At 46.9% G+C, this 27,701-nt stretch overlaps 1 protein-coding gene across 2 annotated transcripts in view; it reads left to right on the forward strand.

The window, feature by feature from the left end:
• The window catches only part of NRG2 (neuregulin 2), a 173,378-nt gene that overhangs the window by 93,740 nt on the left and 51,937 nt on the right, over positions 1-27,701 (forward strand). For both annotated transcript variants that reach the window (XM_049829681.1, XM_049829680.1), the window contains exons 2-3: positions 14,815-14,986; positions 27,026-27,144. In XM_049829681.1, coding sequence (XP_049685638.1) covers positions 14,815-14,986; positions 27,026-27,144 — 291 coding nt within the window. The remainder of the gene's footprint in view (positions 1-14,814; positions 14,987-27,025; positions 27,145-27,701) is intronic.

Below are 27,701 nucleotides of genomic sequence, written 5' to 3' on the forward strand. Positions count from 1 at the left end.
GAAGACTTCCCTACTGGGAAGTTATTCAAAAAGAGTAAGTGATACTTGCTGCCATGAAGTGGAGGTCCCTGTCTAGCAAGGGGCATGGTCTAACCCAATATGGCAGCCTCTCTGCAGCATGGTGGTCTTTTCTGGCTGCTTTCTGTGCCTGTCACAAGTCCCGATGCGTCACCAAAGCCTTCCCCTGTTTGTCGCTGCTGGAGTTACCCTGCTAACAGAGTTGGCTGCTTGAGGCCTCATCAGGGCTGAAATGATTTATTCCTCAGCCATTTATTGCAAATGAACCATTGGAAGTCTTTCAAAAGCCATCTTCTCTTGACCTAAGTTCAGCTAAATGTTTCAGCAGCATCAGCTTTACATAACAAGTTAGAGGTAGAGGAGAATTCTGACAGAATAAGTTTTATGTTGATAAACAGTCCTTGCTGACCAGGATCTTGCTCTCAAAGTTACCTGGTTATTTGGAGGATCACTGAGGGGGCCTGGAATTACAAGCCAACTATCGCAGAAAAAAAATGTGATGGCTTGCTTGTTTACGCCAGGTATCTGATAAAAGGCCATAATATCTGTATGAATGCAGGTAATACTTTGCCAGCATTTAGATTGTAGTAATGTCTCTTGATAGAGCCCTAGCACCCCAAATTAATTCCAGTTGTTAGGGACAGGAGAGCATCACATGGGCTGAAAACTGGGTGGGGAGGACCATGAACAATGGATTAGGATAAACAGCAGTGTGTCCAATTGTCAGGGGAGTGAAGGAGAGTGCAGTGTTGGGAGCTAAAGTCTTGCCAGTCGCTGCCCTTCATGGTGAGCCATGCATAGTTAACCTCTGCTGCATTTCCTTGGGGCTCCTACAGCAATTAAGGGGAGTCTGTGAGTGTACTTGGGAAGTTGGATCTGTTCCTCTTTAGTTACCTGGGAATGTTTTTCAGAATATCCTTCATATGGCAGGGCTGATATGTGATCCTGCCTGAGGTGTCCGTTTAGCTTTTGTTCGTGTTCACAAAGATGCTTCCCAGTTAATTATCCAATATTTTGACCAGGCATTTATTAGCCACCAAATTACAAAGGGAGGAGTGCAAGTTGAAAAATGGGATGAAAAGCACAATAGGGTAGGCTGCGCTTGACTGTGATGTTCAGGTGTTCAGTCTTCATGATCCCCTGGCTTTGGGTGAGACCCAGGTAACTACTGTCATGGGTCCTTGCTCAGAAGCACCATTAGAAAAGCGGATCTGGGATGGATTCTTCCTCTGTGCATGTATGGCGGTCCTGTAACTACAAACAGCAGCATCTAGGTGAGCAGGAAGACTTTCTTCTTTTGGTGTTTCAGTCTTGACCATTACATAGAGGAACTGCCACTGCAGGGACAGACAGGGCATGAGGGTAAAGAGCAGTCACTTTTCATGGAGTGTAAATGAGTACAAGTGGAAGCTCAGCTTCTACATCCTGCACCCAGGGGGCGAGTGTGACCAGATCACGACACAGCCTCAAAGCAGCACTGAAGTATTTACTGAGCTGTGTGTGGTAGTGTAGCTCCTGATGCACCATCTCAAACTGGCAGAGAACCAGAAAAGCAGCACCAATATTCAGGTGCCTGTCTGAGAGAATGATTCAGGCCCTCTTGATTTCATGAAGACAAGGCTGCCTGGAGCTCCTCAGTGAGATGTGGGAGGTACTCAGCATCTGCAGAAATGAAAGGAGGATGAGGCTGGGGCTTAAGAGTGATGTTCAAGGTTTTCAAGAGCATTGATTTTGCAAAGAAAGAAAAAAAAAATGCATCTCACAGCCAAGGTGAATTGAGACAGGAAGGACAAAGATGAGTGATTTTGATTACTTGTGATTGGTGGCAGCTGGCATGGACAACGAGAAGAAAACAGAAAGAAGGGGCAGCGTAAAGGATTGGAAAACAAAAGGAGAGATGGGCTACATCTTTGGGAATAGGTGAAACATCTCTTTTGCACCTGGGGACCAAAAAGGCCTCAAAGGTCTCAATAGTTGATAATGTGGCTGGGTTCCCTCTCACATGCTAACTAGTGTGCCCTGGTACTGATAGCCTTTCTTGCAGGGACCCTGGGCCTTTTGCCAGAGGGGATCTAGTGTTGCCTGTTGGAGAGGTTGTGAGGCTGGGATCAGGTATTTTCTTGAAGAGAGCCAGATCCTGGGGAACTCTGTGGGATGCAGTGTAGATGTGTAGTACTAGGTTGTTTGTGTGTCTGGATCTGTGTCTGGATCCTGGTGAGTTGGATGGGTGTTGTAGGGCTGATCCCACCTCAAGGCAGGGATGTGGTCTGCTCAACCTCTGAAAGGTTCTTCCAAGCTTATTCTTGTAATCCTGTGATTTGTTGTGCCCCTGAACCCCCCATCTTTGGGCCTTTCCAGGTTGATTCTGTGGACACAGAAGATGGTAAATGTCTATCCAGGCCTTTCCAGGGCAGCTCCTCAGCACCACTTCACCTTCTACATGTTTATCAGAAAGAAAGGCATATGCACAGCATATGTTCCCCAGAAAAGGAGACCCCACTCTTTCCATCAGGGTTTTCATACTGTGTCTCAGACCCCTGAACATTTCTTTTTGGTGTTTCTAGGTGGTTGCATTCCTCTGCATGGAGCTATTCAAGGATGGCTTGGAGAGATGGTGAAGGGGAGGGGCAGTGAGAGTGCAGAAGTGAATGAGCAGCTCTGGAGGAATTTTGCTTAAGCTGTAGTCTCTGGGCAGAGAGTCGTCTTCTTTCCTGTCTAGCTCAACTACTTCTTTGCTTTTCCCTGTCACTTTTGTATGGAGATGAGAACCATCCATGCATATAATACAAGATGAATCCCACATTGTGCCCTGTCTTTTCTCAGGTCTTCCTTGGATCTCAAACTCCTTCTGCTTGTTGTCACTGCTGCTTAAAATTGGCATTTGTGGTGGCATCCAGAGGTCCCGACTGCAGCATTGTTCCCCTTGTGCTATTCGCAGCACAGAGTCATAACAAGAGACAGTCCCTGCCCCAAATAGATTAAGTGGGATCTTTGAGAGAGGAAATGGAAGCACAGAGAAGGGATGTGAATTGTCCCACTTTACGCAACATTTCTGGGATAAAACCCAGCACTATTAATAGCTTTTTGCTCAACAACCATCTTTTGTTCAGAACTCTGGTTTTCACCTTAAGTTGTTTGTATTGTGCCGGATCTGTTGGCCAGTTTGGCGAAAGTTCCCACCTTGTGATCTACAGCTAGTTGTAAAGCAGACCAAATAAACCCTTATCCATTTTAAACTCAGAATAGTCTTTCTGTTTGAGCCACCGCTATGCTGCCTTTTGTCTTTTTTTCACTCACATTTCACTGCTGCATCATTGGTCTTTGTCTTTGGATGCTTGCATTCTGCAATATCTCCCAGAAAAGTACTTGTGTCACACCTTCCTTTGCTGCTCTTCCCTAAGTCCTTCAGTGGAGTACCTGGACAATCAGCAAGGGTTTGCTCACATCAAAAACTCGAATTTGCTTTACCTTCCTTCTTACTTGTTGCCCATGAATATTCTATAAAGTGAACTTTCTGAAGGAAACATTTGTGGAATCAGAAACTGTTGATTAAATTTTAACAAAGAGTCACAGGAAGCAAATTTTAAAATTGCAACTGTATGTTTGTGATAATAAGAGCTCTGTCACTGCTGTCAGGGACTAGAATTGATGGAGGCCACAAAATCTCTTTATCCAACCAAAATGAGCCAGAGTTGCTTGATTTTTTTTTTTTAAAGACAAGCCACAAAATGCTCATGAGCAATTTACAGGCCAAAAATTAGCCAGGATGGCTTTCCAGAGAATAGTTCTGAAGAGTATTGCAATAAGCAATAGTCAAATATAAAACGAGGGAAAATAAGGATAAAAAAATTAATCAGGAAGAGCTGACATCCTTGAGACTCCTGGCAGCCATAAATCAGCCTGGTTGGGGGACATTTCAGTGTAAGCCACCCATCGCTGCACTTCAGTGGGGGTCTGGAGCTATTCAGAACAATGCTGGGAAGCCGCACTCTGGACAAGGCAGGAGACATGCTGTGTTAGTGTCTCCACTGGGCAGTGCCCAGAGTCCCAAATGGAATTTACAGCTAGCTGCTTCCCTGCAGCCCATGGAGGAGGGTGGCCCCTTCTCTGCGGGGCTCGGGTGCTCCCTCAGCTCGGCCAGCACGTGGGCGCTGCCAGCACGGAGCACGGCCGGCCCCTCTTTGCAGATCGTGTTCTCTTGTGCTAAGGGTCCTGCTGATTTCAACACAGAGGTCAACACATGGAAGAGAGCAGAACTTGGCCTGACATGGGCTGTCACTGCAGCAGCGGCAGAGACCCAGGGCGTCCTGGGTGTTGGGAGAATATTATAATATAGGGTGGTAATTCCATCTGTGCTTGGTGGGGTTTGGGCATGTATGTATCTGGCTGCCTTGAAAAAGCTGTCTCAGGGATGATCTTTATTTTCTTTCCTCTTCCTGCGTTTGGATGAAAAACAGACCTGCGGTCACTGTCTGAGGTTCTTTTGGTACCAGTGCTTTAAAGCATTTCTTGAACTAACAGAAAAACTTTTAATCTTTCTAATATAACATTACAGAGAACAAACAAGTCTTTAATGCAAGCCCCAGGGTCTCTTGTGGGGAGATCCCGATAAAAACACGGCTTTCTGTTTTGGAAATACCCTCTGGTGGATTTGTCAAAACCCTACCAGAGACAATGGTGAGCTTTCAAAGTAAGCAGAGACATGGAAAAAAAAGTTCATAATTAAGACTGCAAGTGGTTGGCTTTTGTCACGGAATGCTAGTGAATATGATTTTATAGGTTAAAAGTTAAAAATCCCCCCTCCTCAATGTTAGAGACTGCTAATTGAATTTATTTGTCCAGACATTAAAGTGCTTTCTTCTTTGAATGCCTGCTTTGTGTGCTGTTTTCACCTGGTCGTGTATGAAACACTGGGATGTCCTCTGGTCCAGGACTTCCTGGAAGGTTGAAATACCCCAAAATGTTGCAAGCTGGGCTGCCGCATCTGACCTTCACTTGACCTCTGCCTGCCCTGAATTAACATCTTAGTAACTGATGCCAAGTTTTGCTGATTTTTCCCTACTTGCTATGTTAAGCATGTTTAAAAACACTTGTTAAAACTGACGCTCACCTCCAAGTGTGCTGGGGCAGGGAAGGGGGCAGATTCTGTGCTCGGATTTTGCTGGTGTGGGCTAGGTTTGAACAGTCCCTCCACAGTGAGGTGCTGCAGACGGAGCTCTGTGTTTATGGTCTTCCTGACCTCAGACCTCTCATCTTGGTAATTAATACCTCTGGAGTCCTCATTCTATTTAAATACAATATATTGAGAGAGGAGGAAAAAGATGTCCAGAAGTGCTGTGCTACCTAAAACTGAGAGTGCATCCCTGGTCCTTTGCTTCTGCACCTAACTTTGATGGGCATGAGACAGGGCTAGGCAGAGAGAGAAGGGTTTACTTGGTAAATATTGCGTTTCACTCAAAGACTCGGTCGCATTTATCTGTTTGTAGTGGCCTTTCTTGCTGATTTATTTGAAGGACTTGGTGGGTGGTGTTTGCGGTTGTCCTGTACCCGTAGCATTGCAGCGGCTCTTGTTTTTGCAAGTTTACCTGCAGTGCTCCTACTAGTCCACGATGGTGTGTCTTCTGTCCCCTCGTCACTGGGAGAGCCCAGGTAGTGCAGGCAGTCTCTGTTAAAAGAATTTCAGCTCTACTTTAACTGAGATTTTTCCACCCCATATTTTAAACAAGCACTCCTGTGGTTGATAGAGCTGTAAAACACCAAACAAGGTTTTTTTCATCCCTTTCTAGAACCGATGATATTCCACTAATGGCCATTTTACATCAGCAAATCTTTCCCTGGAACCTGAAATGTAGCCTTTACCTTTGCCATGACCGTAATGGGTCTATATATGGTTTCATGTACAGATTTTATAATGAACATTTAATGAAACGAGTTTTTTTACTAACTTAGATTTGTTTGTCTCCTGGGGTGAGGGTTACACTTTGGTGATTGGAAGATGATGGATGCCACCCAGGTCTTTACCAGGGTACTAGGGTAAGTAATTTGTGCTTAGTGTGCAGTGGCTGAAACAAAGAATTAATGTATTTTAAAGTTTTGGATGCTCTGGGTAATTCATTTGTTGGCTGAGTCTTGACTGGCAGTCCACAGAGTATGGGTGGCCCATTTTTCTGGCTGATTGTGAAGATAGAGATAAAGCTATATTTTATGAATTGCTGTTTCCAAGGTCATCTGGAAATTGAGCAGTTCATAAAATATATCTTTGTTCAAAGATATATTTGATTATATAAAATATGATCCCAGAATCAATTGGGTACAAACAAGATGTTGCCTTTAGGGTTGAAAACACATTGTTAGAGGCATGAAGAGCAGAAATTGTTGCTGCTGACTTTGTGTGGCTATTGTTTTTGGTTTTAATAGGAACAGAATGAATGACATTTTTCCACCAGACCACTTATGCTCAACTATACCTCCAGGACAACTTCCTGGCCAAAAATATTCAAAACAAACAAACACAATAGCAATTCTACTCCAATTACATTGTTTGCAAACCAGCTAGTGTTCATAGAGTACTAGGTTTGGCAAGTCTAAGCACTTCAGCCCTGGCTTTTAATATTGGGTATTTGTATGTGAATTACTTGTAGCTGTTGTGCTATTCAGGTAAGCGTTTGCATGTCCATGTGCATGGGTACCTCCAGCACTTCCAGCACTGCCCAATTTGTGATAAAAGCATACCCTAGCTGTCTTAACAATTTGGGTGAAAAGCATGGGTACTGGGAAGACATCCTTGCCCAATGGCCAAACGCTCATTGATTTCAGTGAAGCTGAGATTTCAGCCTAGGGCTCTGAACCAAATCATACACACCAATTTCAAAACTTTCACTTGAAAGAAGAATAACTAAATATTAAGTGTGAGAAAGAGAAAGAGAGGAGGAGGAATTTATCAGTTGCTCTTTTATGTAAGTGGAGCCAGCATTTGTGAGAGGAGAGTGAACTTGCTGGCTTTGTGGCACCTTTTCCTGTGGTTTGAGCTGCCAGAGTGATCCTATGGAGAGCAGACCTAAATCAGCAAACCTGCTTGTGACTTTCCAGTCATTTTTCTTTGGCCAATGGGAATGGTCATGGATTGTTGTAACTCTCAGTTACAGTGCTATGGTGTGGCACTGAAGTCATTTCTTCCTGAGGTAGAGGGCTACAGGAACCTAGTTAAGGGAGAAGAACCTGTATGGTAAGGGTGCTGTGGGACACGTAGGGAGGAATAATGCAGTTGTTCTGGCTCCAGCAAGGTTTCCAAGCTTCATTCCAACCCCAGGTATTCTGATCTCAGTCTTTTCAGCATCTTCACACTCCCAGTCGTCTGGGTACTCTCCACATCACTGTCTGTTCTCTGTGAGTCAGCTGGGTGGATGTCCTCAGAAGACCCTCTAGGACCTGGAGGAGTGGCTCCTGCATTGTCATACCTAGTGTCTCCTGCTGTCAAAGTGGGACCTCTCCCAGGAACACAAAGATATGCCTCTGACTCCTGCTGGCATATGCTGCGGGAAGGGCACAGCAGCAGGGTGCATGCTAGACACAGAGTACATCTCCCGTGTCCTTGGAGAACTTTGGGTTATTAACCCTTGCTGAAGCCCATGTCTTTGCAGTTACTGCACAGATAGACCCATGGACAGTGCAGGTGAGGTGTAAATGCCCAAAGTGAGCCACATCCTTTAGTGCTTGCTCCCACAGTGGAGTCCCTACCATCACAGATCTAGTAAGAGAAGCATGGCTATGTGTTAATTAAAAGGCCTAATAGTGGCTACAGCAGAAGGCTGCCCCTTGGAAATTTAAATTTGAGTTTGTGGTTTACCTGCCATGTACCCCTGCCTAGGATGCAGAGATCTGAGTGAGCTGCTGCAATGTGCAGAGACAGTCATGTTGACAGCTGTGAGAAAGTTTGATCATCCTTTTTTGCATAAACTGGAAATATAAATTGCCTAAAGCATATTACTAATACTATAATAACAACAATAATAATATATTTTGTATTCTCAATTTGGAGCCTGTAGTTACCCACTGGTGGGTTGTGGCAGAGGTTGGTATAGGGTGATATGGCATTTTGACATCAAGGTTCTCTTCCCGCAGGCTCAGGTCTGTGTGTGTTTTGTGGAGGTTGTGTCCATCTGTTGAATAAAGCCATGGTCTTTCACTCCCTCCCATGTTTCAGATGCAGCTTTAGTTAAATACAGCCCTGTTACCTTCAGTGGCATTGGAGGGTCACAGGCTCCGAGCAGTTCTTGTCACCCTGCCACCAAAGAGTTGAACTCCGTTCAGAGTCCCAGCTGCAGACACCACAGCCTGCCTAGGCACACAGCAGTGACTGCAGTTTTACCCTCTCTGTAAAAACCCAGAAAAAAGGAGGATAAACACTTAGAGTGTGTAAAGTGTTAAGCAAGGCTTTTTTTTCAAGTGGGCCCCATGTTTCCATTCCTTCTGGCTGGAGGGAGCCTTCTTCAGAGTAGGTCCCTCTTTGGCAAGTTGGCATTTGCAGCCAGTATTAAAAAGGTCAAAGAGTCAGGGCGGGCAGGAGCTGCTGCTGCTGCGGTTCAGTTTTGTCTCCTTGTCAAATAAAGGCCAAAACAAACACAAGCCAAAGGAGCATTGCCTCTGATAAAAACAGTAGAGGCAGCAAACATACCAGAAGCAGTAGGGCTGCATTAGCCAAGAAGTAAGATGTATTAGCCTAGTGCATGCTGACCCACCAAAGACACGTCTGGTCTCCAGACCTGCATGGTAGTGCTCTGTGCCAGGGATATGTGTCCTCACCTTGTAGGAGAGATGACAGAAATGGGAAAAATTCTGTTTGTTATGGAGTCGCCATCTTTGTAAAAGTTTGTGTTTGAATTTGGAGCAAGTTGAGGCTGCAAAACATTTCCCATGGAAGGATGAATTCTGGAATTTTCCATCTGGGAGAACATTGAAACTCTCCCATCTGAGCTGCCCTCCATAAATGGGAAGGCCTGTACTCCTGCGGGTGAGACTTTGAACAGCAAAGTGGTGGGGACTTTCCAGAAGAAGCTGAGGGAATAGCAACCTTTGAGACATGGCTTGGGTGGGTGTCATACCTCCAGACCTTGTACGTCAGTGGTGAGGAGCCTGGAAGCCTCAAGGACTATGCCTGTAGCATTCTTTGGGTGCTGAGAACTGAGAGCACAGACCCTTGGAGACACTGCTGGACCTGCAGCTTCTCCACCCCAGTGCAGTAGCCCAGAGGCTGGAAGCCCTGGAACCTGTGGAGAAGGGCTGTCCTGGGGCCAATGGCTTGGGCACTCTGAGAAACCCATCTGATTTCCAAGAGATCACCTGTGCAGCTTCCCTCCCCTCCTGACAGAGGAGGGGAGTCCTGACCTGAGGATTACAGCTGGAGGGGGTGAGTGTGCTGAAAACCATTGCTCTGATGTAGACATGTCAAGGCATCACACCTGTGAGTTTGTAGGTCCCAACTCTCCTCACATCTCCCCCTATTCCTGTGAGAAAGTATTTTTCAGACTCCCTTTTCCGTGGCTGGGGGAATTCAAACTAAGTTGCCTTCTTCCTCAGCTGCTCAGAGAGACGCAGAAGGATCATACCCTCCCAGTTCTTCAGATCTACCTACCTAAACATTTTGCCACCCGCCATGTGCCAGGCAGCGTGGGGGAGCCTAGAGTGGTTGGCACTGCATCCTCTGGAGGAGGCCAGGAAGATAAGTCATGTCTATTTATGAGGTCTGTTGCCCGGAGATCCCAGATGAGTCTGTAGATTGTCCGCTCTGGAGGATCTCCCACAGTGAGCAAGACACAGCTCTGGAAGCAGTGTTTGTGGCTAGTGTTGCTGGCTGTTAAAGAGTTCACTGAGCACCTTTCCCAGGATGACTTGCTTCTCCTCTGTGCTGCCGAGGGGTTGTTTATGTATGACGCTTTGTGGGTGGGATGGGGTTTTGTTGCTGCTCCATTATTGGACTCTGTTTGGGCACTCTGCACGTTTATGATTAATCATATTTTGAGTTGAGACTCTAAGGTGCTTTCAAGCATACTTCAGGTACCAGAAGTGAAAGAGGTGTTGTTATCATCAAGGTACTTCAATGTAATATCAGATGTAATCAGAAGGGAATTAATTAAAGCAGTGTGTACATGTAAGTCCTTTTATGGTGGATGTTCAAGCAACTCACATGGCATAGTTTAGAACTCAATTTTTTTTAGACTTTTGTAACCTTCTTATCTCCTTGAGAAGGTGGTAACTTGGCAGTAGATGCCAGGACTGCTGTCAGAGGGCAAACCTCTCCTGCAAAGGCCTCTTAGTGAAACATGACTCTTGAAACAGATTAAGAAATTGTGTGCATTTGTTGATCCCAGCCCCAGCACATTTTAGGGTTAATTCTTATGGCTTACACAACTGGTGTAGGCTGAGATCTAATGGTTGCTTGAGTTTCATCTGACCTTGGAGTGAGCAAAAACCTGTAGAAAATCTATGGTGACTCTTGGTCTCAGCTCTACCAGGACTAAACCATCCTTTCTGCAGCACGGCATAGTCTTGACGTGCTTGTCTGTTAGAAAAATTGCCTGAAGAGCAGCTGCCTCTTTTATCCAATACCTCAGGCTTTGTGAGGCTGGTTGTTCTTCACCCCCACAGAGAGGAGACTTGAATTCGGATAGAGGAGGGGTTGACAGGGTTGCAAAGTGACCTAAATGATTGCATGAAGCAACCTGTAGCCTCAGTCTGAAAAGCACTGCCAAAACCCTCCTCCTCATTCTCGTGAACCCAGTGGCAGTGGTGGCTGAGTGGTGTGTTTTGCTAAACTAGCTGTGGAGGAGACCATGAGCTGGCAGACCAGAGCCCTGAGATTCGGATGAGGAGGAGCTGAAATGGCAGCTTGAGCTCAGCCTGTGCCAGGATGATGGAGTGACTTGGTTGGCCCTGGTTCGGTGTTTTGGCCCTGACAAAAGCTGTACTGGCCGCATCTGAGCAGCAGTAACCTGTGTGGAGGAGGCTGGGAAGCCAGGAGCTGGTGGAAACGTGGGGAAATTGGACCTGGACCCTGCTTGGTATACATCTGAGACTGTTTGCCAGGGATAGTATGTTATCTTGATATGTATGAAGCCAGTGTTTGTTTTCCCAACATGTTTGAAAAAGTACCAAACAGGGAGGAGACTAAAATGACCCCAAATGTTCAGAGCAATAGAGAAAGGGGGCACTTTTAAAATCCTCGCATCTATTTGAATGAAGCTCACGACTTTCTGAGCTGCAACTCTGTGATTTGGACAGGGCAGAGATAGGATATGGGTCGATGTTGAAGCTGAAAATGAACCAAAATGTAAAACTTTATCATTGACGTAGTCCAGTATTAGCATTCTGTGTGCTGCTTTGGTCTCTCAAGCTACTTTAGTTTACTGTTGGAGAAGGTTGAAAGGTGATTCATACATAGTTTACAAGTACCTAAAAAGGAAAGAGGTTTCTGGTTGCTAGATGGGATTCAAATTTACCAGAGAAAAGCAGAGAGATCTCTTGGCTGGAAGCCAAAGTTAGAGAAATTCAGGCTAGGAATAAGGGCTGCAGTTTAAACAATACGAATAAAAACCAGTGGAATGTCTTTGGCTGGCATTAAGCAGACTCATCAGCAGTTAATGGCTCTAAATGAGGATTTCTGTGTTTTTCTAAAAGATGCAGGAATTATGAAGACTTTCCAGCCCAGAGCAGCCCTTCCAGGAGACCAAGGCTGGGCTTCCCTTTTGACCGGAGCAGCCTGTGCATGGCTCTGGATGCTGCGTCCCCAGGCTTGGGGCTCTGCCTGCTCTTCCCATGCTGCTGTCTAAGCACAAGCCACACTTGTAGTGTAGCAGTAAGGCGCACAGATGTGCTGGGCGTTGGGGAGCATGGCTGTGTTTCTTTGTGCACAGTGCTTTTCCCAGACACAGTCCAAAATATTTCTGGATTGGATTTCCCTTTCACTGGCCTGTCTGATTCAACCAGGGAATTACAGTCCATGAAGTGTGGCTTGCGAGCAGAATGCACAGTCCTTTTCCCTCCTGTAGTAAGGCAGCCGAAGACATGCAATCTGGGGAAGAAACATGTTCTCCTCCCTTTTTCTGGACAGGACTCTCTGCTGGAGGGGTGCGATGCAGGCAGAGCCCCTGGCCTGTGTGAGCATCAGCTCCATCTCTGCCACATTTGGCATGTGTCTCTTTGGACCTGCCTGTTTAGGAATGTCATGTAATTTATCACTGGAGGCCAAGAGCACAAGGTGCAAGAGGTGCATAGGTTTGAGTGAGATGTGATTCACGTCAGTAGGGAGGAACCAGGGAACAGAGATCTTGGAAGGTTTCTTGCTTGTCTCTTGGCCCTTTCCTTCAGTGATCTCCAGGTTTCTGGGCTTTGCTCTGCTCTTGCCAGCATTTTCTGGGGAGGGGGACAGAACTGACACATCTTCCTCCCAGGCCATGCTGCCTGCTTCATAATTCTGCAGACCACAGGCCTGGAAATAACATGAAGCAGATGCACCAATGCCAAGGTCAGGACCTTCCCAGTATTTAAGGCATATGTATACTGTTGGCATGGTACAGGGTGACCTCAGTGTACAATAGGAGCCAACTGACACAGACATTCAGACAGAATAAATATTTGACAGACTCTATTTCTCCATTCCCCCAAATGACTCCTATAAAAGCAAGGTCCTGTTTACCTTCCCAGCTGTCCATGCACAGTGTTCTGAGAAGAGGCAAGCTCTCTTCTCCATTCATTGCCTTTCTGCTCTTCTGGGTGACCCATTTCCAGGCAAGGATCAGGGATACTGACTTCGCAAAATCCAGGACACCTTGGATTTTCACAGAACTCCTGAAATTTGGGGAAAGCTGAGATTGTTTTTGTTCAGAAGTCTCCCTGTTTGTGCCAAAGCACAGTGACCTGGGAAGCAGTGCAAGGCATGTGTGCAGCCTGAAGCAATTGCCTGCAGCTGTCCAAGCCATTTTTTGTGTTGTCCCTGCTCCCCTCCTGTTGCCTGTGGCACAGGTTTCTAGGAAGCCTGCAGCAGGCTTGGGTGTGCAAAAATAACAGTCAGGAAGAATATTTAGTGGGGTTTATTCTTTTTTCCTTGGTGTACTAAACATGCTTCCTTTGCACTCCTGGATCTTCAGTTTGCTTCTGTGCCTTGGCACCAGCATAGCTGTGCAGCTCAGAGTCAGCAGAAAGTCTGGCATGCTTGGGACCAGATCTGCTGTGTTACCCACCCACGTGCTGCCAGGCACCTCTCCTCTCACGGTCGCAGACATCTCTGGGTTTGCCTTTCAGGCACTGTGAGCTTTGCCCAGCCAATTTGTGTTACCCTGAACTGTTCAATTTCTGTCCATGTTGTATCTTTTTGATGAAGGACAATTTAGCTTCTCATGCCCTCACACATAAAACAAAAGAGTGAGAGAGTCCTCAGAGTTTCCTACCACAGGAGTATATGCCTGATGATTGTTGTGCTTTTTATTTTGTATAAGATCACTTTCAGTGAAAACAGTCTTTAAATAAAACCAACCTGTGGTAACTTAGCTTGGCATATAAAGAATGAGTGGAGACTTACAAAGGTCTATAAAATAGTGATTGCTCTAATGAAGCCCATTCAGTTCCTCCTCCTTTGATTACTCTTCCATATCGCAAGATCAGAATGCAATAGGCAATTAAAAGATGGCTTCTGCCTATTAGACAGAGGAAATACTTTATCTGTAACACATCTTAGACAAGTGGAAACCATTGTTACCAATATTCTTAAGGCAAAACTGGCAACTTGCTATTTTCTTTTTTAAGGTTAACACTGAGAATGAAAAAAGGGAGCTAGAAGAGTGCAGAGCTGTCAGTTGAAAGAAAAATTACAAGTCTGCTAATCCTTTCATGTCAGGTGTAATATAAAGCCTGGCAGAGATTGATAAGAAGTGTATCCCTCTCTGCCTGATGTTCCAGGTGCATGGTAAAATCACCTCTCTGAAACACACAGGAAAGATCCCATGCAGAGCCAGGCTTCAGACTGGAAAGGCTGCTGACCATTTTAAATAGCTTTATTCTTTCACTTTTCTAACTGCAACCTGAAGAATAGCTGTCCCTTCCCTTCTCATCCTTTATATGCGCAGGTTTTCATTGCAGCCCTTCTCAGTGGCTGTTGCTCTGCTGCCGACGCTGTCATGCTGAATGACCGTCTGTCTTAGCAGCAGGCACGGAGCATCTGTGGCACACACTGCTGGGGGACCGGGAATGCTCTCCGTGACCTGCCTCTGCTCCTTCTGCAGTGAAATGCTCTGGCTGTGGTTGGTGGGGCTGTGGGATTGGCAGCGTGCCCGTCGGCAGCAGCAGAGGTCATGTAGGTGTTGGTAATCATCGGCAGCGAAGGCAGGATGCAGGGAAAAATAGTCTTGGAAGAGCGTGAGCTCCTGTACCCCTGGCTCTGGCCTGGTGGGAGAGCCGGGAGAGCAGAGGAAACCCTGCTCTAGGAGGAGACACGCAGGTCCTGCCTCTGTGAGTAAGAGCGGCCGTGGAGCAGTCAAGTCTGGTCACACGGAGAAGAGAAAAGAGTGAGCCAGACCCAGGGGATGCCTCTGTTCCCCATGTGGATGTTTCTGACCCCATGATCCTTCCCTGCCTGTGTGCTGGTAAAAGCTGGGGAGCCGAGCTGGCATGCAGTCCCATCCCAGCCATCACGGGGCAGCAGGGGCAAGCGCTTTTCCCAGGGGAGGGGGCTTGGTGGGCTCACACTGCTTGTGCGCAGCCTCTGAAAGAGGCAAGTTTCACATTGTCTGGTTTCTCTTTTTGTAGCTGTCCCTCCCAAACTGAAGAAACTGAAAAGCCCAAACGTTCATGTTGGTGAAAAGATTTCACTGAAATGTGAGGCGACTGCTGGAAACCCTCAGCCATCCTACAAGTGGTTTAAAGATGGCAAAGAGCTGAAGAAGAGCAAAGATATCCGGATCAAGTATGGGAATGGGAAGTAAGTATGCTATGTGGCTGCTCTGCCTCTGCTCACTAATAACACTGAGGGTCGGGGTCCAGGGGCCCGTCTGGCTAGAAGTGGTGCTGTGCTCTTCAAGTCACTGCTGAACAATACCGAGATGCTTCCTCGGAGTCACAGGACCATGCACAGCCCATTTACCATGCATGGGAGAGTGAGCAAGATTCCCAGTTTCCTCAGAGAGTAGTGGAGAGAGAGGAGCAAGGCATGCACAGGATAGATGCTGGATTTGTACATGGGGCTCTCCTTGGGTAACTGTGTCATTGGGTATCTGAGAGGGGTGTGCAGTGGCCTGGGGAGATAACTTTTTCCCTGCTAGCTGTAGACTGGTTGTAGGCAGCTCAGGTTACCTGTGGTGAATCCTGCTTTGTGATTAGGGGTTTTTAATGCAGAAGCTATCCAAACTCAACAGTTGCCCCACCAGCCAACAGTGGGCCTGCATAAATATGGGAAGAATCACTCTGTTCTCTCCTGAATTTAGGTGAACTCAAAAGAATCTAAGGCAACTGCAAGGATACAAAAGCACATCACGATACTGTCTGATTAGGGCCCGTAGTCACCCGCCAAGGCCTTGTCTCATACAAGAACTTCCATCACTGCACCCAGGGCAAGCTCCATCATGGCTGCCCCAAACTCCCCATGCAGTGAAGCTCTCAGGCAGCTGCTGTCAGTGAGTGTCATCCTAGGTAATGCCTCATTCAGGCAGTGCAAACACACCAGGAGAAATAGGCCCCAGTGACTAAACTAAGGGGTTCTCACAGGGAATTGATGTAAATGGTTCCATGTTGATATTTTTCAAGGGCAAATGTTTACATAGGATGTATCTTAAAATTATTCCATAATCGTGACTATGCTTACATGCATATATCCTGACCTAGCCAGCAACTAACCAGTCAGCTTGCAACTGCCCAACCCATTGGAAAACTTGAAACTGATTCTTTGCTAACATAGATTATGTCTGAGTGTGTGAAAAATAGCTCAGCTCTTCTCATTATGGATAGAAGCCACTAAAAAATCAGTTAGAAAAATCGGTTAGTGCTTGAATGGGCCATTGTCAATTGCTCTAATTTAATTTCAGTCCTGTTGCTTTTGATTTCAAAGTCACGCCCAAAATGGTTGACCTCCTTTGTAATAACTGTAGGATTCGTGGCTGGTTTAGGATGAGGTGGTCAGTGGAAGGCTTAGGCTAGAAACACCACCGTATCCAGGATAACTGGCTCATATCTAGTGGATGCCGTCTGCTCAGGAAGGGCTGTCTGGGCTTGCAGGCAGCAGAGGTAGGGCAGAACTGTGCCTGCCTCTTTGCTCTGTCACCCTCAGTATTTCTGTGGCCCTTGTCCGCCCCATGGCCTCAGTGTGTACCGATGGGTACTGGAGCTGGGATGCCCTGGAGGGATGTCTGCACCACCCACTGCAGCCCAGCATGGGGAGCCTGCTGGTCCAACTGGTGTGGACACTGCATCCCTGAGGGCAGGCAGCTTGTAGGACCTTGAGCTCGCTGGCACTGGGATCTTGCAGGGATGTTGGGGAGCTATTTCTGTCAGAGCTAGAGAGAAATCAGCCCCAGACCAAACACCCAGCAAAATTCTCTGGGGAGCGATCCTGGCGATGGCGAGAGGCGACTTTGCAGCATTTCCCTGCTGTGGTCCCAGAGATCACAGTCCTTCCTTGCCTCCTGTCACCCTGCGGCCAGCACGAAGCTGTGACAGGATAGTATCCCACCCACAGTGGTGCAGGGCAGGCACGCACTCCCTCGGTCAGGGACATAAACATATGGAAGAAGGTTGATCCTCTTTCCTCAGGACACTGCTGTCAAGTCATAATTTTGCATTTACCAGTTTCCATGGCAACACATTGGCTCACAGCCTGCCAGTGACAGGCCAAAGACATGTGCGTGCTAGAAGTTCTTCCTGTTGGCAGAATAAGCCCAAGGATAAACATTTTAAAGAAAGCTGAGCACCTGCCTCCTCCAGTGTCCGAGGCTCCCTCAGCAGCAAAGGTGTGAGCCCAAAGCATCCCCCACTGATCTGCCCCCAGAATTGCTTCCCATCCCTGCTCCTGCTCCCTGCTGCCATTAAAACATGCCATTAAGTGGAGAGGTTGTCTGTCTGGGGCTGGGGCCTGGTTATGGAGACTCGACTCAAGCAGCTATCGAGCTGGGACAGCTCTGAGATGATAACCCCTTGTTGACCATTTGCCCCTTGTTGAACAGTCAGCGGTGCAGTAACACTTCTCCAAGCAGACCTGGATGGGCCTGTGCACCCCTGGTCTGCCATCCTCAGCTTTCAGGCTCTCCTCTCCACTGGGCTTGCTAGAGCTCAGTGCTTGAAAACACCCCGAGGGCAGAGTGCTCACTGGCATTGGACCTGCCTCCTTCTGGTCTTGGCTGCATGCAATAAACATTAAAAATTGCTCTGTGCATGCAGGCTGAGGATCAAGGGAGCCCTCATGACTTTGCATATCTCCATTAAGTAGCTAGGGGGGGCTGAGTTTAGTAGAGGGACCCAAAACTGGACACGGGATATGGGTGTACATCATTACTTCCAGCATGATAGGAGAGGACTCTAGGCAAGGATAAGCATCCTAAACTGTAAAGCTCAGAAAGGAAGTCTTAGTCTATGGTGATAAACTAAAAAAATAGTGGGGTTTATACATCTGGCTCCACTTAGAGATAACACTGGTCTCCAGCTAATCCTCTGCTCTTCCTTTCAGTTCAGAGTGGAGTGGGGTTTCTAGAGGGCTAGAAATAGAGCACTGGGGAGGGACTTTCACAGAGAAAGTACACAAGGCAAAAAGCATCAAGTCCTATGCAGCACCTGGCCAGGTGCACAGGATCATTTCTTTAAAAGTTTGATCCAAAGACCTAATACAGTTGTCTACTGGAGCCAGGCAAAACGAGCCCTGCCAGGATGTGGAGGTGTTGTCCATAGTGTTTCACTTGGCCCTGCAAGTCCCCGGCAGAGCTGGGCAAAGCTCTGCGTTGGACTCTTTCTTTGTCTGCAACTCTGCGGTCCTTAAACAACATGCACAGGATTAGGATGGGAGACAAGAAGAATGTGGTTGCCCTCTGTGACTCTTTTCTCTACTCTTCTATGCCTGGCTTTCCTCCCTGTGTGTTTAAAGAGCCTTGAGATCTCTAACTAGAAAGCATGACTGAAGCCCTTTTTTTGTGATCAAGTTTTCATCTGATCCCACTGGCCCTCCTAGAGTAGGAGATTTCTTTGAAAATAAGGGAAGTATATATTGTAAGGAGGAAAGGAGCAGTTAACTGCATGTCAGGTCTTCAGCTTTTCCATCAATCATCTTTCCTCTTGTTTTTTAAACTTACCGGCAAAACTTCTGGTGCCATCAGGCAAAGGAGTCATTTATTTTTCAATGGATATTTGCTGGAGGGAGGGGAACAATTCTGATTCCTCCTTTCTGAACTGCATGTTCCATCTGTAATTAGTAACAGGCTGGGGCAAGCCTGGCTTGCACGAAGAGGAAACTTCTCTTTAAGGTAGAAGAAATTATTGGCTGGAATTTTATCTCCAGCTCAATTTAAATAAAACACAGTTGATGGGGAACCTAGAGAAATTACCCAGAAAGAATTACATGCAGTAGTGAAGTACAGCATAGTGAGTGGCTCTCCCTCTGAGCTGTCAAAGCGATACCGTTTTCTCCTGAGTACATCTGAGATCTGATTGAGGCTGCTGGCTCCCAAGAAGTTAAGGTTGGGTTTTGACTCTCTGACTGTCCTGGCAAATGGTCAAATGCCAGTTGTGGAGAAAGCCAAGGGAGTTTCTGTTTGCGGAGGTGTAGAGAACCTACCCCACTTCAGGCTGTGCTCAGGGCTCAGCCCTGAGACACGTAGATCTTCAGCTGAAGTCAGAGGGGGTCCAGGAGTCTGGTAGTCTCCTAGCTGTGGCTGTCCTCACAGCCTCTTCTCTTTGTGTGCTCTTTTACCAAGGGAGATTGCTGGGGTGATGAAGTAGGCATATCATTAGATTGGAGAGGGTTGGTGGTTCAGTTTGGGACAAGCTGACCATATGACATCCCTTGGGAGTAGTGTCCTACTTTCAGTATCACCAGGAATCCCTATTGTTAGCCTGTAAGTGGAGCCAAGGGATACCCTCCTCTCCTGTTTCTGTATAGTAGTCCCTCAGGCGATCCTAGTTGGGGCAGATTCATTGCTGGGGTCTTCCTTGTAGAGCTCCCTGCTGTAGATTATTCCCCACCCACAATGAATGGGTCTGTGGTCTTCCCTGTCCAGCTCACTGCTCTGGAATGAAGGCAAAAAAAAAAATAATAATGCCAAAGCAGCAGGGGAAAGAGAGTGCCAATAAAGATAAATGATTTCCTAATTAAGCCTGGAGACAAGGAGGGGCAAAGAGAACTGTTGAAGCCTTGTGGGAGCCAGAGTGAACCCAAGCAGGCTATACCACCACTCTGGCAGGGGTCTTCAGGCTGACATTTTTAAACAAAGGAAAAAGCTCATTTGACAATGGATCTTGCAAGAGCAATTCCAGATGCCTTGAAGCTAAGACTCTTCTCAAGCACCGGTGTTGTTATAATCACCAGGGGAGCTTCTGCCTTGCTAACTCTCACGATGTCATTATAAGTCTCCGATATTTGGGATTTGGTTTTAGCTGCTGAAGGCACTTTATTGGGGGGTGTGTGTGGGGAGGCTGTGAAGGAGAGCATCTCCTTTGTTTGTCTGTTTGTTGTTTTAAAGGAGATGATGGACATCATCTTGGCCAATGCACCTGGGACTGAACCAGGGAATTTGAGAACTGAAAGGAGAAGCAGTTGGGTCTTGAGCTAGAACAATCCACAAACTTAGCAAGTTGGGGCTCCTAAGAGATTCAGGGAATGGGCATTTAATCAAACTTGACTGAGTTATAGTGGCTAACAAGTTACGGTCAGATGCTGGGATGCTTCAACTGGTGTGTGCAGATTTAGAGGTGGAAGGAGCTTTATGTGCCTGAATTTTTGTGTGGTTTTCCAGCGATGTTGGCTGCTTAAAAAAAAAAAAAATAAAAAAATCTCTCCCTAAAGACCTTAGCCCACTGTGGTTGCAAAATATCACAGATTAGGTTGAAGCACTCATGGAGACATGAGTTGAAATACCATTCATCCAGTTTAAGTTAAAATGCTTTGCCTTGGGGGAGGAGGGCTGGGGTGAGGGTTGAGGCTGCAGGCAGTTCATCTGGGACAGCACATTATATACCTACAGGCATGAATTTGCCAGGTCCCGCTTATACTTCATGCATTAGGCACTGGCGAAGATCTGTGATGCGTACCAGTTGCAGAAAAATGACTTAGGAAGAAAAGAATGACATGCATCCCAAAGGCTCCAAACTCAGAAAGGAGCCCCAAAACTGTAACTGAATCTCTTGCACAACCCTGTGTACCACCATGGTGGTGTGTTTCGAAGAGATTTTGGAGGGGTAGTTCTCTGTCCATCTGAAGGCACCATCCCTTTCTCATGGCCTTTCTTTCCACAAATGCTTTTTCCTGATCTAAGTATTTGCAGCCTGGCTCTGCTCATCTCTATTCCTGTGCTCTGCACAGGGCTCCCCCCCAGACGGCTGCTTTTAGTATGGCACCTCCCTCTCCTTCTCCCCTGTTTCTTTAAAATTAATTGGCTTTGCTTTGAAGGCCCTCTCAGGTCTTCCTCCCCTCCTTCTGGCAATCCCTGAAGTTTTGGTCCTGCCTCTGATTTGCCCAGTATATCAGCCTCCATCTAACATGTGATACACTTCCAAACTAGGGCCTCTGCGCCTTCTCCTCAGCAACATTGACCCTCTCTTCCCCTCCCTGCTACCAAGGCAGTGAGACCTCTGCACAGTGTCCTGGCTGCACACCTACCAGGGGTGCCTTGTCTGTATTGAGGTCATACACTCTTTAGGACAGGAAGGTGTCTGTTCCGCAGTTGGTGCTGGGAGGCCCCAGGCAGTTGGGGGGCTGCTAGCGTGCTCCTGTGAGCTACCACAGTAAGTGGGGAAAGAATCAGCTCTGAGCTGGCCTCAGAGTACTGCTCCAGGATCTACATTTTCTCAAAGAAATTCAAACCCTGGCATTGGGGCTGGAAGAAACATTTGTGGGATGGATCAGTTGCCATGAATTCCAGGACAAGTGATACAAGGGACACTGCACTGACATCAGGTCTGTGCATCATCCTTAACCCAAACCTCAGCTTTTACGTATTTATTGATTTCACACCCTGACAACTGCCACAGACTTGCCTGGCACCAAGAGCAGCAGCACACAGGGGTTTGCCTCTCAACAGAGCGGCCACAAAGTCCACTCCAGGGACTGGTATGTGGTTGCATTACGTTGCCTCTGTTGCCCTACACCTCTTCCCATTGCAGGAACATCAGTGGCAATTCAGTGATCCAGCCCCAGGCTGAATTTGAGGATGGAGGGGGGTTGCACAAGTGACCCTGCTCTTTGGAGCGTCCTTATTGATCTTTTCCCCTTTTGTTGACACTGCATGACCCAGAAGGGACTCCAGCTCTCACTCAGAGACCAGTGTCAGTGTCAGCTCTGCAGAGCAAGGACTGGTCGAATCTTCCTTTAAAATCAGCCTGTCCCAACCCTGGGCACAGAAAGACAAGAGCACTGCTGAGCAGAGAAGGGGCAAATCTGCTTTTCAGGTTAGAACAGCACTTTAATGTTGGGGGGCAGGGGTAGGACAGAGCAGGCAGAGGGGGACAGAGGATGGTTAGTCCTGTCCTGGGCACCTGCAAAGACATTAGCTGTCTTCCACAGCTGCTTCTCCCACAGTCCCAGCAGGTCAAACACTGAGTGGGGCAGATGATGGTGTGAGAGGAGGAGGAAGGAGGACTTTGCCCACTGCAAAAGGAATGATGGCCAAGCAGAAAACTCCAAACCTTCCTGTCCTTACCCCTCTTATTTGATTGCTTTGCTTGAGGGCATTTTTTTTTCCCATTTCCATTTGCTGTTTCTGTAGCTAATCCTGAGGTAGCCAGATCGTGCCCTAGAGTGCATAGCAGACAACATAGGGCCACTTGTTTTTCTCAAGCACTGCAAGGCACAGCTGGCTTCCCCAGCTCTGCTGTGCTGCTCTGTCACTGAAGGGTAAGGAAAAGATTGGGGTGGTTTCCATCTGGCTGTGCAGGGGAGACAATGCTCCTGCCTGCCACTTCTGCCCTGCTGGACAGAGGTGCTTTTCCACAGCCATCCCCACTCTGCTTTGCATTGCAGTGATCTCTTCTACCTGATTTTATCCCACTGTGTGCTGGAGAAGATGAATGTGTTCCCTGAGGCCAGGCACTGAGAGCCCCTGCTCCAGCCAGTGGGGCTGCCTGATGTTTGTTTGATGGTTGCTGGACAGCACTTCTTGACTGTAAGCTGAAGAACTGAATATTCTGAATCTTCTTGCCAATCATTAACCTGCTCTCTCAGTGCAAATGCACCACTGTGCAGAGTGCCAGGACAGCACACAGTCACCAATTAAATCTTTGGCAGGAGTGTAAGCAGTACATGTTACAGCAATTGCTGGCCTTTCTGCTCTCTGCAATATTGGTGTGCTTCCTGCCAGTGGCTGTCTGTGCAAACAGAGAGGAATGGAGTTAATAGGTAACCACAGCAGTGTACTCAGTGTGTCCTTTGCAAGGGTCATGTTTGGGAATTTCCTTTTCCTAGCATCTCAGGTGAGTTTACTACGTGCAGTGTTCTTCATTGACAATTTAGGGGCCACATATGGTGGTGTAGTCTTCAGATTCTCTTAATCAGCTGATTCCTTGACTTCTTTATTACTTATGTGTTAGCTACCCTATTTTTAGAAGACTAATAAAATACTACAGCAGTAGTAATCTTAGAACTATTTCTGTCCTGAATAATACAGAAGCAGCTGAACTCACACAGGGAACACTGAGTCCTCACTGAAATGTAGGTGTGTCAGACGCAGCTCGTGGCAGCTGCTCTCCTGCTCACACGCTCTGAGATGAATGGTTTTGTGAGGAGATGACCTGGGAAGACGGTCCCATTACCACTTGGCAGTAGGTAAGAGGAGAAAAATGATTCAAGCTTGACCGAAGTGCTGGTGGGAACATGACTCCTGTTATGAAAAGTTCCTCCTTGGCTGAGATGAAGTGCTTGTTTCTTTTCCTCTGACTATACTGGAGGCCTCAGGGCCCAAACTCACATTTAGATGTCTAACACTGAGATGTCTAAATTACAGCAGATGAGGCTACCCTTCCTGGCCAGAATTTGCCAGGATCTTTGTGTAGGTCCCGGCCAAGGGCTGATTTCCCTGTTTCCCATTGTAGTCCAGAGATTGGCACTGCAGAGGGTGATTTACTCATCGCTCCAAACTTCCCTCTGGGGGACTCTTTTCTCTTGGCCAGAAAGGTATTTTGGGGGATCTTCTTCTGGCCAGGCTGAAGGTCTCCTTGTGAATCCTATCCCCCTGAGCTTGCAGACAACATATTCCCCATGGCTTATTCCTCCTCTGGCACTACAGGAGATAATTAGTGTGTGGCTAAGTCATACGTGCTGAGGGTCAGAAAAGACAATGAGGCAGATTTTCCCCTGGAGTAAAGAAATGTCAACAGAGTTGCACTGCAGTGAAATGATGGGATCTGTCAGTGACCCTGGCCCTTTCACTGAACAAACAGCCTGGGGCAGTGCCTTCCTCCAGAAGAATGGCATTGTCTGGCAGCCAGGCACCCTTGTGAACTAACGTGGTAGGGCTTTCCCAGGGGCTGGTCCCCAAGAGACACGCTGCCCAGAAGGGCAGCAGGGGACTTGATACAAAACACCTGCACACGACGTAATTCCTCGTATGCTACTATTTGGTATTTCTGTAAAAACATGCCTCAGCCCTCAAGTGAACCTGCCCTCAGGGGCAGCAGGAAGAAGAACACAAACTTGAAAAACCAATTCCCTAGGCAGTTTCGAGATATTTCAGTAGCACTTAGAGATAGCAAAATAGAACAGAGACAGGCTGGTCATCTTTGTCTTTGCCAAAGACAGATCAAGCAAGGTCTAGTCTCTTTTACATCCTTCAGTTCAGTTCTTCTAGTGCACAGGCATTATCCATGTGAATTAAAAGGCACATGACTAATGCTGTGAAACGAGATATCTCTCTGGCTATTTCAGTGCTTACTGGAATAGGGAAATTCTCGTTACTGTGGCTATGCTCCACATTAAAACTGATCCTCATCTGTACCCTTCATCTCTCTTCCCCAAGTCTGTTACCTGACATTATACAGCACAGTGTGGAGACCAAGAATAGCTATACCATTGGTCTGGGGTATGAAAGCAAGAAAAAGCTCTTGATTTTTCAAAGGGATCTTACAATCCAGAAGAATTTCAACAAACTGTGATGGAAGATAAAAATAAGCTCTTCTGACAGTACAACAGTCTTGTGCATTAAAACAAAATAATCCTCTTCGGTTTCACCTTGATGCCCATATGCTATAAATACCAACATTGCTTTCTATTCTGCTCACAGTCCTCTCCAGTTCCAGATAAAAGACCAAATGTCTCTCATCCTGTTCTTGGAGATGAATCTGTCAAGTGTGCCACCATTTCATTAGCCTTTTGTGTCACTAATAACTTACTAATTTGTATCTTTGGGACTTAAACCCCTTTATCTGTAAAAGATCACATACATAGGTGATATTCTAATGCTGTAGTGGATTTTTCCAGCTACTACACACAGTGAAATGTGCTGTGCATATAAGATTGCAATGCAGCCAATTATCATTAGAATATCTGTCCTCCGGCAGCCGAAGGCAGCGTGTTCGTTAATGCTTTCAGCTCTGCATTGGCAGATAGCCTCAGCATGCTGGTGTGCGAGGGTGGTGTTTTCTACACGACTTTGAGTTAGAGCCTCGGTCTTCCAAGCTGCTTTCAACACGTGCTGCCTGCCTTTTTGCTTTGCGTTGCAGCAATAGCTACAAGCCTGTCACAGGGGTGGTTTATAAAACAAATGGTGTATTCTGTCACTGAGGGTTGAGACAGCCGAGTGAAAGTAATGGCTGTGCTGTGCTGGGGGCAGTCTTGTTGGAGTTGCATGCAGTAATACCAGGAGCCCACCTTGCCCCTTTGCTGAGTGTCCCTACACCTGCCTCTGTGGAGGCAGTGGGGAATGTGGTCCTGCACTGGGCACTGCAGCCCAACAGATCCAACCCCCTTTATCAGGTGCCCATCGTACCTCCCCAGCAAGACGCAGAACCCAACTGGCACCAGGCAGCAACAGACCCTGGAGGCCCTTAAATGCTTTGCTGTCTCTTGGATGCTGCTTGACTCCTAAGGCATCACAGCAGCGAGGACCATGATGCCCAGGACTGTCACAGGTTGCTCTAAGAGACCTGAGAAAATGAGAAGTGCACAGCACTGGGAGTCAAGGCAGCTTTGCACCACTGAATCAGCCTGCTTTTTTAGGCACCCATGTTGGAACACGTTGGCCAAAATAACTGGCTTCGCACAGTGGATTAGGGGAGACCTAGGATTAAAGGGATTCAAGAGATCTTTGCATACTGTCAGCATTCATTTAAAAATTGCTCCACATGGGGCCTAAACTCGTGCAATTGAACACTCGACCGCATCCTGTAAAACCGGGCAGCGCCTGTATCCTGGGAGCTGTACCAAGTTGTCTCCAAGTGCTTTTAATTTACTAATATAACTAGTGAGATGTTCATGCTGTGTCCTTGCGCCGAGCCTCCCAGTAGAACAGCATGTCAGGGTGTTAAAAAGATGCCAGTGTGCTTCTGTGAAGGACTTCCTATGGACAATGATTTGCACAGCCCAAAGAAAAGTCCTTCTCAAATGGCACATGTAACATTGCAAATATGTCCAAAGCTAATGATTATTTTCCACATAAAAGGAATTTTATTTGCCTTCAGCAACATGGGCCACTGGGACCTCTTTCTAAAGCTGGCAGTGTTTCCAAGTCTCTAAATAAAGTGACTGTATGACACAGACCTGAGATAAAAGCTTGGGGTAGAAATCAGAGAGATGTTCTCACGAGAAGAGTACACAGGATGGTTTTGGATAAAATGGCTAAAATGGAAGGAAATGTAGTGAAACAGAGGGCCTAATGTGGGAGTCCCACTGTGGTCACAAGTGGTATTCAGTGTGTGTTGAAGGCTCCTATAGATCTCTGTTAAACCAGGCAACAAAAGTTTTTGCCTGTTAGTCAGAGAGACATCCCAGAGAATGAGACATCAGTCATAGCCGGTGGGAAAGGTGATGCTTGTCTTCCCTGTAGTGCCACAGAGCTCTGCTGCAGAGCGGCTCCCTCCCCCATGAAGCACGCAGCACAGGTTGTTTGGTGACACCAGCAATCATCACGTACATCATCTTCTGCTCTTTCTAGGCACTTCTGGCTGATAAGATGATTGTATGCATTTCAGCCCCACGTTTGTAGTACACTGGAGTGTTTGTATTTGGGGGAGACAAAGTGCTTGCCCTATTTGTTGGCCTGCATAAAGCTACAAGCTAGCGGTGTAGGTCAAACCACAGGGTTTTGATTTGCAGGTTGGGAAGGGATGAGTCCCCCCTGACCCCGTGGGTGTTGCGTTTGAGTGTGTGGCACTTCTGAACGCAGCCAGTGAAGCACCAGACTGCTCAGCCTCCTTGTTGAGGAAAGTGCAGAACATGCATCTCATCTCCACATCTCTGTCTCACAGGCAGATCCCACTGTCCATCAGTAAAGTGGCTTTTCTCCAGTGCAGAAAGTCTGTGTGCTGGGATGCTGGGACTCTTGGGCTCAACCCCTCTCAAGACTTTCTGTGCGAATGAGAGCAGGTGTCAGACCAAACCATGGCAGCATGCTAAGAGCAGTGGGTTCAGAGGGAGATGTTCATTTAGAAAATCATGGTGGTTGTGATTTCTAGGAAGGGTCTCATCCGAATTCTGACCAGGCTAGAGTGCCTGTTCAGCTTGTGAGGTCAGGCAGCCCATCCTCTCAAGAAGGGGTGACGTACCAGGGCCAGGAATGGTTATCAATTCATGAGGGTGGTTAGCAATTGAGTAAGAAATGTCTGCTGTACTTTTCAACAGAAAGATTTCCAGACTGCAGTTCAACAAGGTGAAGCTGGAAGATGCTGGGGAGTACAGCTGCGAAGCGGAGAACGTTTTAGGGAAAGACACCGCAAAAGGCAGCCTGAATGTGAAAAGTGGTAAGTGAAGAAGCCAGAAAATGTCTCGAGCTGTCTGCCATTCAAGCAGAAAGTGGGAGGTTCTGCACATGGTCTGTCTTATATTTTGTTTCGTGCTTTCAGGATATCAAGTAAAACAGTCTTGGGAGATAAGAAAAATGCAGCTTAGCATAAATGTTTATCTTTGTTATCTGTCACTGGCAATGTGGTTAATTTACATTTTAAATAAACTTACAGTCTATGTATTTTTTTAAAAGGGGAAAGGAGGAAAGAAAGCTGGTGGGCTTGATGTTTTCTTTTTTAAAAGAATTTCTGAGAAGCAAAACTCACCAGAAGACAAGTAATTAAACCATAGCTTTGTGATGAGTGAAGTTGCTTCTGGTTTTCATCCTAGAATGTGTGCTCCATCTCTTAGAACTCAGCGGATGGAGTCTGAGGTTAGGTGGTTTTATTATTATCTTGGTCATAATAATTATATTGCTTAACATGATGGTTTGGAAGCACCCTCCAGCTCAGAAAGTCCCTACAGTGGTTGCCAGAAGCCGTGAGGGTGCGACTAGTGGAGGGATGACTGTACA

The sequence above is a fragment of the Accipiter gentilis genome, chromosome 26 (genome assembly GCF_929443795.1).
Source record: "Accipiter gentilis chromosome 26, bAccGen1.1, whole genome shotgun sequence".
In the NCBI taxonomy this organism is placed as follows: domain Eukaryota; kingdom Metazoa; phylum Chordata; class Aves; order Accipitriformes; family Accipitridae; genus Astur; species Astur gentilis.